Source organism: Natator depressus, chromosome 1, assembly GCF_965152275.1.
Source record: "Natator depressus isolate rNatDep1 chromosome 1, rNatDep2.hap1, whole genome shotgun sequence".
Classification (NCBI taxonomy): Eukaryota; Metazoa; Chordata; order Testudines; family Cheloniidae; genus Natator; species Natator depressus.
Genome location: NC_134234.1, coordinates 340,158,351 through 340,171,885, shown reverse-complemented (window position 1 = coordinate 340,171,885; position 13,535 = coordinate 340,158,351). Strand labels below are relative to the sequence as shown.

Genomic DNA, 13,535 nt, shown 5'->3' with positions numbered 1-13,535 from the left:
TGAAGCCCATAATTTAACTGCCATTGGAAACCCATGAAACATAACCTTGTGTTCCTCCAGGTTTTTTTTTATTGTGAGTGTATAAATGTGTCCTAGTAAAAGGGTCAATAGGATAATGTTCTTAGCATGTTCAAGAAAAGGAAATGTACAAATCCTGACATTAGATGCTTCTTTAGGGCATCGACCTTTATTCCAACCCTGCAAGGTAATATAGCCCAACCATGGAACCCTTTTCTGTTCCTGTCAGTACTACTGAGACTGAATTCCTTCAGTGGGTATCATATTTCCTGTCCATTAGGACAGGCCACCCATAGGCTCCGATTTTCAATCAGATGATTTTTTTTTATTTGAAGTTAGGAGCTTTTTCTAACAAGACCCAATATTATATTTTGAATTCAGATAGGTAGTCCTCACAACTGTCATAGCATTTATTCCCTATGTAAATTAAAGAAATATTCCTTCTTTGGTTAAGCACCAAAATCGGGTCCTTAGGAGCACTGACTGTTTCAGGGCACAAGTAATCACGTCTCCTGTATTGAGTTCTGTAATGCATAAGTTCACCACATTCGGCATATTGGTCATCCAGTCTTAGCCAACGCTATTTGCTTTCTTTTGATAGAAGTCTTCTATATGCCTTAGTGCCCAGGGGAAGACGGAAGAGATTTTATGTATCTTACCATGTTTTGGATGAGCCTGCTTCCCACTCTGGAGGCACACTGCTAGGCACATCTGTTGTAATGTTTCTGTGGAACTTAGCATGAAGAAGAAGAATAAAACTTGTCTGTGCTTACCTGAAAACTTCCTTTCTTCAAGTTATAAGGTCCACAGATCTGGCCTACCCTGGAGACAAATAGGTCCTTCAGAATAGAAATGGAATTAACATCCAACGATTTGGATCTGTTGTCATTAGGTGAAATTTACCATGCTCTGCAGTAGGAGCAGTTTTGCCTTTTTCCTGTAAGTTTTCTCAACTGGAAGGAACTTAAGAAGGTGCAACATTTTGCTGCAGCCAATGATTGATGGATCTTGTTCGATCACCAAACAGCAAGTAGGTTTGAGTATCGTTGTAGTGAATTTCAGACAAAGGGAACTTTCGGGTAAGCATGTATAACTTTTCCTGTTCTTAATGTTCAGCTTTTTGCTAGCAAAAGCAAGGAAGTTGCAAGCATTGTGCGATCTGGCTTGACTTCAGTGGGAATTACATGGCTAAAACCTCACTGCCTTCTTAGAAAATTTATCCCTTCACTTTACTTCCACATTGTGTGGTGGTTTTTTTTCCGCTGGTCATTTTACTAAGATAGGTTTGACAATGCTTTGGGGCGGGTTAGGAGGGGCGAAACGGCTGTTGCTGCATGTTTGATTTAATGGAGTGGAGACAGACAGATATCTGACGGTTGACACATGGATGACATGACATCTGATGTAGACTTCTAGCTGTGCCAGAGACTTGCTAGGTGACCTTGGTAGGTCCCGGTATGTCTCAGTCTCCTAATCAGTAAAATGTGGACAATAGTGTAATACTGCCATAGTTGCTGTGAAGAGCTTTGAGATCTTCAGGTGGGAAGGTGCTGTAGAAACACAGGAGGAGGAGTTCTTTTTATTGGAGTACAAACCTTGTACGTGTAATTTTATGCCATACAATAACAAGAACATAAAATGTTAAAGCGGTTGGTTCTAAATCTGAATCCACAAGAATTCCCTTTAGTACTTAACGTTTACTTTCAGCCACTTACAGGGGTGATGTCACAGGATCACTTATGTGCTTTTTGTTTTACTTAATGAGGTAATGTGACTGGAAAGCAGTACACGTTGAGTTGGTCAATATTGTATAATCTAATTACTTTGCTGAGTTACCAACTATCAACTTTTCTTTTTAAAAATGTATAGCAAGCAGTCTTGACTGCCGATTCAGCATTCCCTCAGACTTCTAAATTATTTCTTCCAGCGTATAAATGAGCAGTGGGAGATTTTAGTTGCTTGTTTTTTTCCCCCCTTTTCTGTTGCAACGTCTAATATAAGCTATTAGACTGAGCCCTCCATTTTAGTGTAATTAAAATTTTCATTGTGCAATGTCTGTTTATATAGAGTTCTTCGATTATTAGACTGAACTGACAAAGTGTGATCCGTAACTGTGTATCTGAATATAAATCACAAGTCTGGATTTTTTGCTTTAGAATAGTTAGTAATGTAAGTAATCATTGAAGATTTAGTGAGTGTTTGCTCTCATTCAGGTAAAGTTTGTACTGTATGCCAATAAAATGAGTTCATGATGTCAAGGAAGTAAACTACTGTAAGTTGATGCAAGCAAGTGTTTGAAATCTTAGGACAGAGCTAACTTGTATTTGTTTCGTTAAGCTCCTACAAGCAACCCAATTACATAATGCAAATAAGTGAAGTTTACATTAAAAGCATACTACTTTGCTTAAAACTCTGGTGAATTTAAATAAGTTGAGAGAGATTTAATTTTTTTGGTAAATAAAACTTGATGCTGCCATTGCCCCCAAATCATGGTCAACTCCAACAAGTATTTCAAAAAGAACATTTTCAAGTAACTTCAAGTACGCATGGTGAGAAGTATTTTAAATCATATGAACTAGGGTTGGGGCAGTTACTGTTTTCTTACCATCTCTTGTTAGTTTCTTTTAGCCAATATCAGTTATTAGAAATTTCAGTATATCATAATTTAAATAGAGCTGGAGTTGATATAAAACAGCAAATTAGATAACTATTTGCACTACAATATGGGAGCAAATAGAGCTATTGTGGTTTAGGATGCTTATGCAATGGCTTCTAATCATGGAGCAGGTGTATGGTATAGACTTAGCTGTGGAGTTACTGTTCCTGAAATATTGTGTTCGGTTCTGGACTGCTCAGTGTCGGAAAGATATGGACACATTGGACATCAAAAAGATTAGGGGGGCTTGAAGGGGTTCACTTTTACAGTGAAAGGATAGGAGGTAAACAGTCATTGTTAAGCCAGGCTGTACCTCAGAGGGGACATAACACCAAAGATGGACAAAGAATTTTGCAGAATGAGGCATGTTAATACAAATTAAGACAAAAAGAGAGAGAGAATGTAGAATGAATATCAGGCATATCTTCCTGACAGATATGTAACACATTCGATTATGAAATAGTTCAAACTGTTTTTTCTTACAAAAGCTGCAGCACAAATAAATCAGTACAAATATTTCCCAAGCAGCCCTTATTTTGAATTTTAAGTCCTGAATAATTTTTTCAATAAGAACAGTGAAACTAACTAATTCTAGTCACGTGGGCATGGCTAGATATACTGATGTTGCTACTAGGTCAAAGGCAGAGAGAGTGCCTTAGTCACAAAATTAAATACTAACAGAGCCAAGAGTAGAATCAAAGTCTCTTGACTCCCAAGCCTGTGCTCTTATCAGCTATATGAATCTGATGCTTCCGAGTACCTCTACGCTTCTGTCTGTCAATAGGAGAGAGAGGCATTATGATACTACTAGCCATCTGGAGAACAGACAATGGCACAGAAGTCTTCCTTGGATTTCATCACTGAGCCCATGACGTGTCCATAAAGATGAGCTTCTAAATTCCACCAGTTCTTTATATACACACTTGTTCTGAGTCAAAAGGGACATGAGAAGTAGACCAGTTGAAAGTCTCTGGATAAAGATAAAAGGGAAAAAAAACAGGGGCAGTTCATGGTAGGGGGTCTAATATAGACCACTGAATCATTGAGAAGATGTTGATGAGGCACTTCTAGAACAAATAACAGAAATATCCCCCTCCACCCATGCCAAAAACAACAACAAGAACAAGCGCTGCAGGGACTTTGACAACCTTTTGTTTCAGAAAGTGGAGGAAGTAACCAAGAGCTAGGCATTTTAGGCTTGATTCTGACTCACATGAAGGAATTGGTTGTGAATCTGAAGGTTGAAGGCAGTTTGGATGAAAGTGATCATGACTTGATAAATTTCATGATACTAAGGAAAGGAAGGAGCGAGAGCCTCAGAAAAAGGCTAACGGACTTCAAACAAGCAGACTTTAACAAACTCAGAGATCTGATAGGTAAGGTGCTGTAGGAAGAAAATCTAAGGGATAAATAAGTTCAGGAGAGCTGCAAGTCTGGGATGACGAGCAGTGGCTGCAGATCTTTCGGATGAGAAAAGCCACTTTCATGGGACTGCGTGATGAGCTCGCCTCCACCCTGCGGCGCAAGGACACGCCCTGCTGGTGGAGAAGCGGGTGGCTATTGCAGTCTGGAAGCTGGCAACTCCAGACAGCTACCGATCGGTCGCTAACCAGTTTGGAGTGGGAAAGTCGACGGTTGGAATTGTGTTGATGCAAGTTTGCAGGGCTATTAATCGCATCCGGCTCAGAAGAACCGTGACTCTGGGTAACGTGCATGACATTGTGGATGGCTTTGCACAAATGGGTTTCCCTAACTGCGGAGGGGGCGATAGATGGGAAGCATATTCCACTTCTGGCACCAGCCCACCTAGCCTCTGAGTGTGTTAATCAGAAGGGGTATTTCTCTGTGGTTGTCCATACACTTGTGGATCACCATGGGCATTTCATTGACATCAACGCGTGCTGGTCCAGAAAGGTGCATGACGCACTCATCTTTCGGAACACAGGCCTGTTCAGGAAGCTGCAAGTCGGGACTTTCTTCCCAGACCAGAAGATCACCCTAGGGGAAGTTGAAATGCCCATTGTGATCCTTGGAGACCCCACTTACCCTTTAATGCTGTGGCTCATGAAACCCTACACAGGGAGCCTTGAGAGCAGCAAGGAGCAGTTCAACAACTGGCTGAGTTGGTGCAGAATGATTGTGGAGTGTGTTTTTGGCAGTTCAAAGGGCCGCTGGCACTGTCTGTATGGGAAGCTGGACCTGGCCGATGACAACATCCCCACGGTTATATCCACGTGCTGTACCCTCCATAACATTTGTGAAGGGAAGGGTGAAAGATTCACTCAGGCATGGACCTTGGAGGTTCAACACCTGGAGGCTGAATGTGAACAGCCAGAGAGCAGGGCTATTAGAGGGGCCCAGCGCGGGGCTGCAAGGGTTAGGGATGCCTTGAGGGAGCAATTTGAGGCTGAAAGCCACCAGTAATGTCTGGTGCCCTGCATGGAGTGAAGTGCAGTGGTTCCAATGTTAGTAGGTGTCTGTGTTTGCTATGCTGACTTGCAGTGCCTGTTGCTTTCCTGGGCTAAGGTATCTTTTACTTTATGCAATAATAAAAATGTTTTTAAAGCTGAAAAATTCACTTATTGAAAAGAAACACAACTGCTTGGGAAACAGGAAGGGCATGACACATCTGTGCTATGTGGGACGAGCGAAGTGGGTGGGGTGGGGAACAGGACAATCACCGATATGCGTATGTCATGGTGTTATACTCATCCTTCCTGTCTGGAGTGCCGTGCAATGAGTTCTGCAGTTTAGGCTGGCTAAAATGCATGGTGATGGGGGTTGAGTGCAGTGTGTAAGGATCGTAGTTTGTAGGGCTGGGTGGTGAAGCCATAGGTGTTGGAGGCAGCTGGTGGTGATAAGAACCCGGATGGTGAGGAAAGTGGGTTGGCGCTGACATGGGGGCACAAGGGAAAGAGTTTTGGGACAAGGGCTGTGGGGCGGGGGCAGGCGCGGAAGTGCTGCACCTGCATTGCTACGAGAGCCGTATTGAGTCTGCTTGGTGCTCCACGATGCTTAGCAGCTGCTCCGTGGTTTGGTGCCGGGTATCCGTACTCTGCTGGCGGACCCTCCTTTCACTCTCCCGCTATTCCCACACTTTTTGATTTTCATTAATGGACTGCTGCATCACTTCATGCAGCATGTCCTCTTTGCTTTTTTGAGTACGCTTCCTGATTCTTTGGAGTCTTTCGGCCGTTGATAACAAGGATGCCTGGGATCTCAAGGTTGCATCTGTAAAGGCAAAATGCAACACTTAACAGAGGCAGCATTGTTCACACCAGACAGAGCAATGATTCACAGATCAGACGTCAAGAATTATAACATTCAAAAACCAGTCGGAGAACACTTCAATCTCTCTGGTCACTCCATTACAGACCTAAAAGTCGCAATTCTTCAACAAAAAAACTTCAAAAGCAGACTCCAACTAGAGGCTGCTGAATTGGAATTAATTTGCAAACTGGACACCATTACATTAGGCTTGAATAAAGACTGTGAGTGGATGCATCATTACACAAGGTAAAACTATTTCCCCATGTTTATTCTCCCCCCCCCCCCCCCCACTGTTCCTCAGACGTTCTTGTCAACTGCTGGAAATGGCCCACCTTGATTATCATTACAAAAGGGTGTGTTTGTTTCCCCCCTTCCCCTCCTGCTGGTAATAGCTCACCCTACCTGATCACTCTCATTACAGTGCGTATGGTAATACCCATTGTTTCATGTTCTCTGTGTATATAAAATCTCCCCACTGTATTTTCCACTGCATGCATCCAATGAAGTGGGCTGTAGCCAACGAAAGCTTATGCTCAAATATATTTGTTAGTCTCTAAGGTGCCACAAGTCCTCCTTTTCTTTTTGCAGATAGAGACTAACACGGCTGCTACTCTGAAACCTGTCTTAATAGACTAGGGCATCCACACTGGTCCTGCAGCGCTCCAGCCGGTGTGCAGTAAGTGTTATGCTTCTCGTGGAGGTGGATTACCAGGAGCACTCCAACCGCAGAGTCTGGGCACTCTACGTGTCTTGCCATTGTGAACACGTCATGAGTTAGGGTGCCTGGGGCTCCTTTAATGCACTCTAACTCGCAATCGTAGCCAAGCCCTGAGAAAGGTGAATTCATCCGAAGAATGAAGTTCAGATGGTGCCCTCCCTTCTCTTACTCCTTTCTTGGAGAATATAAGAACGACCATACTGGGTCAGACCACAGATCCATCTAGCCCCGTATCCTGTCTTCCGACAGTGGACAATGCCAGGTGCCCCATAGGGAATGAACAGAAGAGCTAATCATCAAGTGATCCGTCCCCTGTCACTCATTCCCAGCTTCTGGCAGACAGAGGCTAGGGACACCATTCCTACCCATCCTGGCTAATAGCCATTGATGGACCTATCCTCCATGAATTTATCTAGTTCTTTTTTGAACCCTGTTATGGTTTGGCCTTCACAACATCCTCTGGCAAGGAGTTCCACAAGTTGACTGTGCATTGTGTGAAGAAATACTTCCTTTTATTTGTTTTAAACCCGCTGCCTATTAATTTTCATTTGGTGACCCCTAGTTCTTGGGTTATGAGGAGTAAATAGCACTTCTTTATTTACTTTCTCCACACCAGCCATGATTTTATAGACCTCTATCATATCCCCCCCTCAGTCGTCATGTTTCCAAGCTGAAAAGTCCCAATCTTATTCATCTCTCCTCATATGGCAGCTGTTCCATACCCCTAATCATTTTTGTTGCCCTTTTCTGAACGTTTTCCAATTCCAGTACATCTTTTTTGAGATGAGGTGACCACATCTGCACACAGTATTCAAGATGTGGGTGTACCATGGATTTATACAGAGGCATTATGATATTTTCTGTTTTATTATCTGTCCCTTTCTTAATGATTCCCAGCATTCTGTTTGCTTTTTTGACTGCTGCCGCACATTGAATGGATGTTTTCAGAGAACTATCCACAATAATTCCAAGATCTCTTTCTTGAGTGGTAACAGCTAATTTAGACCCCATCATTTTATATGTATAGTTGGGATTATGCTTTCCAATGTGCATTACTTTGCATTTATCAACATTAAATTGCATCTGCCATTTTGTTGCCCAGTAATCCAGTTTTGTAAGATCCTTTTGCAGCTCTTTGCAGTCTGTTTGGGACTTAACTATCTTGAGTAGTTTTGTATCTATAATAGGAAGAGAGCCTGAGAAGTCCTTGTATAAGAGGCCTTGGTATGAAGCCTGAGCTTTGCTGATATAAAGCAAAGTTATCAAAAGTGAGACTTTGAGCAAACCTCTGGCTCTGCCTACTTACAAGTTCAGAGAATCTGGCAAGAGCAGGGCTGATGTTGCAGAAACACACATTTCTAAGAAGTGCTAGGCACGGAGTACTCACACAAACACATTCCTGAAGAGTGATAGCAGAACATCCCAATATCAAGGATGGTTCAAAAACATTCCTCAAGGATAACAGGAACACACTGACCCCTCCTAAAAGGTAAGGAACTTTTCCATTCTCATTGTAGTATAGCTAGCAGGGAAGTTGAACGTAACAGCAATTCAGTTAAGCCATCAAACAACTTATCTAGGAGTTAGGAATTTATTATTTATAAGGTTTAGGGAAACTGACTCTTTGGAAAAGAGATTGTGGAGACAACATCAAGGTGCATAATTCTGCCTAATGCCAAATACAAAAATGAAGAGACATGAATATGAGCTAAAAAGCCCAAGCTTTTTCAAAAAAAAAAGTCAAGCAAATAGCAGCTTCTCTAAATACAGTAATTAAATATGTGAAATATACTACCAGTAGTGTAATGTATAAAAAGAGGAATCAAGTCTTTAACTGCAGAGAGTAGAATACAAAATAGGTGATTGGGTTGTGGGTGGGGGGAGGGGGGAATCTTTAATCTCTGAAAAGTCTAAATGCTGCTTTTACTTCAGAAAAAAGGAATTATTGAGACTTCTCTTTTGACACTTCTTCTCTTTGTGTGAAACAATAGTTTTGTAATCTAAAGGAAAACTGGTGTGTGTTTTGTCTGCATCATTGATTGTGCGATAGATTAAATACATTGATGCTGCTGGATTAATTTGGGGGACCTTGGGAAATCACTTAATGGAATTTGGTCCATGTCTGCATAATCTTTTTGCTGGAGTAATTGAAGATGCTGCTTAATAAACTTTATAAAAACTCCCAGTTGGTTGATGTCTTTCAGAGGGGTTGTGTCTGAGCACAAAAATGACACACGTTCTGTCTTCTTCCCCACCATCCCCCACCCCTCTTAAACATTTTCCTTGGGGAAAACTTTAATGTACTGTAATGCTGGTGCCTTTCAGAAAGTGACCCCAGTGACTTTCTGACACTTTTCAGAAAGTGGCGGCATGATTTGTTCTCTGCAGCTCCCTTGGTAACACATACATTCAGTGGAAATTCTGAAGCCTCATCGCCTTCACTGTTTTTCAGATGCCTATTTAAAAAACAGTATTTGATATTCCATTACCGGTGATGAACTTGTAGATATTTACTTTTGTGTTTGGTATGAGAATATATGTGTAAAGCAGGTGTTTTTATTGACTAAACTATTTTAAAATGTGTTTGCATATACGTGTAACATATACATGCATTTTCATAAAAATATTGTTGTAAAGATTTCCATTAATTTTATGGCTTGTGACATTACATTCTATTCATGTTGAGAATTCTCTGGGACTAATATAATGCATGATTAAGTTCTGAAAACACAAATTCAGGAAATAATAATACTTTGCACTTAAATAGCGCCTTTCATCTGATGCTCTTAAGTCTTTTTCCAGATGTTAAGCATGTCAACATAGCTGTTACACCCTTTTTGCAGATGAATAAACGGATGCACTGAGTAGATGTGACCTGCCCAAAAGTAACAAAGTGTATCAGTGCCAGAGAAAGGAATAGAGCTGAGGATTCTTGAACAAGAATTCCTTTAAAAAAATCTGTATACTGTGTATTGTTTAAGCATGAGATTTTAATTAGTTTTATTCCTTATTTTGCTTAATTTCAGAGGTAATGCTGTTAAGATTTGGGTAGTGTTGGGATGCTGAATTTATAATCTCAATATATATTGAGAGATGTTGATACTGATAGATGTTGGGGGTTATTGATATTGATAGGGGTGTGTGTGTGTATAAATATATGTATACGTGTGTTTTTATATATATTTATTATATGTGTGTATATATATTTATTTTATTGTGTGTGTGTGTGTGTGTGTGTGTGTGTGTGCGTGTGTGTATGTGTATATATATATATATATATATATATAAAATAAATCAGTGCATATCCAATATGAATGCCAGAAGTTTTATATTTTTGATTAAGTCTCAAAATTGCAATATACAGATTTCTGGCATTGATATTGGATATTCAGTGAGCTCTAAAAGCCAGTAATCGTTTAACATTGTCATAAGTACTGTACTCTTTTGATGATGATAATGTGTTTGTCCATTCAAGCTATTTGACAATATATTTCCATTCTAAATTCTTTTACCCTTTTTTCAATGTAGATTGAAACAAGATCAAAAGTATGTACGTGATGAAATTGGCAAAGTTCTGGAGCGGGAGCGGTCTGCTTCAAATGAACATTTGACTAGAGCCATTCTTAGAGAGAGAGCTGCGGCAGAAGAGGAACGCCTGAAGACACAGCATTTTGTAAGTGCAATAAGTTTTTTTATGTAAATGTGAAGGTTTAAAAACAAATGTCAGTGTCCTAAAATTTTTATGCTTTTGGCAAACTCTTTTGTAAAATGTAGGAAGTAGAATGTTTCTATCCTCCCGTAGTGCTTTTCCTCTTTAGCAAATATGATTATTACCAGAAGATTTCTTCTCTTTGCCCTGTTAATATCACAGTCCTTAAAAGAGCAGCTACTTTAAAACTGACAGGTCCTTTTTAGTGTCACAAGTATGTTGCTTTTTGGGAGAAAACTTTTATGTGAGGAGAGCATTCAAATAACTTAACTAAGATGCTAGCCTGGTTCATTTTCAGTATTTAAGTGTTCGGAGATCTGGTTAGATTATGTGATATTAAATTACTGAATACTTTATCACAAACATTTATATATAAATGTATATTAATAAAGGTACATTAACAGTGTGGTTGGTTAAACATTGACTGATTTTAAGAATTTTCCAAAGACATAGGCGCTGATTCCGTGGGTGCTCCGGGGCTGAAGCACCCATCGGAAAAAAATAGTGGGTGCTCAGCGCCCACTGGCTGCTCCCCCAGTGCCCCCTGCCCACTGGTGGCCCTGCCAGTGAGCTCCTCCCTCTCTCTCCCAGTGCCTCCCCCCGCCACAATGAGCTGTTATGTGGCGTGCAGGAGGGGCATGCTGGGGGAGGGGTTGGAGCAGGAAGAGGAGGGGTGGGGGGAAGGGGTGGAGTGGGGGAAGTGCCTGTGGCAGAGTGGGGGTCAAGCAACCCCAGGAAACTCAGAGAGACGGCACCTCTGTCCTAAGATACAATTTTTTCTTTTTTTTCTCCTCCAACTTATTTATACTGGAGACCAAAATAGCATGTTTATATACGTGTGTGATTTTTTTTATGGTTATGCCCCAAACTTCAATACCAGCTTATTGAAAAAGTATGTACTGAAGAACTGTATTTCATGAGAGCTGATATATAAAACCTCTCTGACAACCAAGTTGTGAAATATAGCAGGCTGTTTTTCTCTGAAAATTGACACCTTAGATTGCTGTCCATTTCAAATGTATGGCGGATTTGTAGCTTCCCACATCAATCACTGCGGTTGCCTTTGTAGTTCTCAGGGAGAAGTCCCCATGACCATTCTTTGAGGCTTGAAAGCACCATTTTGCTTTAAAAAAAAATTTTTTTTTGAGTATAAGCAATGAACAAATGGGTGTTTGCAAGCTGAAAAAAATCTAAGGCTGTATCTTACAAACCATTATGCATTTGGTTAACTTCACTCATATGAGCATTCTCATTGAAATCAATGGGACTGCTCATGTGAGTAGAAATAGATACATGCATAACCCTGGAGACTTTCCCTTTCTGAGAACTATAAAAAGATGGTCAGCACATTTTTGAGAACCTTAAAGTGCAGCTAAAATACACACATTCTTGTTCAACCCATGTAACACGGATTTGCCAGTTGGAGTAGATTGTCTGTACAACCTTGCCTAGACCAAGAGATTTTTGTTATCCTAGCTGAACAAAGCTTTGGAGGGTGTTTTGCATGGGCTTAACAGGCTTTTCTTAACTTATTTGGTTCTGTAATTAATTTATTCATCCTGTTGAGAGAGAGAAAGAGAGAGACATCACCCTTCCGACCTGCCAAAAATAAAACAAAACCTGATACCTGCATGTGGAAAAAGGCCTATTTTCTCTGAAAATTCTGAACACTGAGGCTTTTCTTATCACAAATTTAAAAAACGGCTTATTTTGCAGAAATGTCACTTTTCATTGTTAGGTTTCACTTAGCTTAGAATGCATCAGCCACATCTGCCTGGTGAAACAATCAAGAACTCATTGTTGATTAATTTTGTATTTACTGGCTGGAGGGCGAGGATTTGTTTCAAGCGGAGGTGTAGCTGCAGGGGAAGATGCATGTGTCATTTGTTAGGGAGGGAGGGAGGGAATGGAATGATGGTGTTTAAAAATCCTATGCAGTCTTTTTTCACGTGGACCTTCATTCAGAGAATCTCACTGCCTTATGGTGGTGAGGGCACCTATTGCCTGGAATTTGGGATGGTCCTATGGTGTTTACAACAGCATGCCGTGCATGTAGAGGCAGCCTATCCAATTGGGTGTGGCACAGATTTTGTGCTTGGGAACAGAAGTCAGCTTTCTGAATTCTCTGCCAGTGGCTTGCTATGTGATTTGGGCAAGTCAGGTAACTTTTCTGCAGCTTAATTTTTCAATCTGTAAATTTTTGAAACATGTTGAGAGACCTTTGCGTGAAAAGTGCTTCGTTAGTGCTAAATTGTTGTTGTTACTGTTGAAATTCATTCATTTACCTAAATACTGTCAGGTGTCAACTTGGCCATTTTTCAAACTTTATTAAGAAACAAAGCGGCTATTGATCTGTTTTAGTTCCCGATAATCTAATTAATCTATATAATATAACATAACAGTTAATCTAAATAAATGTAAACTGTCTAAATGTGTGGCTATGGGCAACCTGCTGTGTTCTCAGGTACCAAGTAACACTCACTGTCCTTTAAATTTTTTTTAAAAGCCACTACTCTCTTTGTCTGCTGCTGGTCAGTTTACTCTCTTGGCTCTGTCTCTCACACCTCATATTTAAATGTTGGTATTATCGTTCATCCAAATTAAATTCTAATCTCTTTAAGGCGGGCCATATTTACGTGTCTGCTGCAAAGTCACATGAAAAGCTCTGACACTATACAAGTAGTTTAACTCTAACTCTAACCTTTTTATCTTTTCTTTAACTTGATCTGGAGTGTAAGATCCATGGTTCAACTCTTTTCATATTATTATTTGTAAAGCGTTGCACATGCCTACAGTGCTATAAAAATGAATGTCCATTGCTATCCTTAATTGTTTTAATAGTGTAAAGAAAACATAAATGTTATGGTTATGATAGAGGAAATCAAGTTCTTTCCCCAGCATTTTCAACCATTTTGGTTGAGACCCCTTCTCATAAGATTAAGCCCACTGACATCTTTTCCTCACAGATTGAAGGAGTACCTAGGGGGTTCATCTGTACCCCAAATATAGTTTCAAAAGTTCATTGTCTTACTCCTAACAGGATAATTCCTGCAATTTTTGTTTTTCCCTCCAGCTCTCGCCCCATCTATTAGCATTTTACTCAGATTGTAAATGGACATTCATTCTGAACGATACAATACTCAATTTGCATATGACCAACCAGT

General features: G+C 40.4%; 1 protein-coding gene across 4 annotated transcripts in view; it reads left to right on the top strand.

Moving 5' to 3' along the window:
- CHCHD3 (coiled-coil-helix-coiled-coil-helix domain containing 3) overlaps positions 1-13,535 on the top strand; it is a 243,659-nt gene that overhangs the window by 80,345 nt on the left and 149,779 nt on the right. For all 4 annotated transcript variants that reach the window (XM_074942703.1, XM_074942702.1, XM_074942706.1 and 1 more), the window contains exon 4: positions 10,191-10,335. In XM_074942703.1, the coding sequence (XP_074798804.1) occupies positions 10,191-10,335 (145 nt within the window). The remainder of the gene's footprint in view (positions 1-10,190; positions 10,336-13,535) is intronic.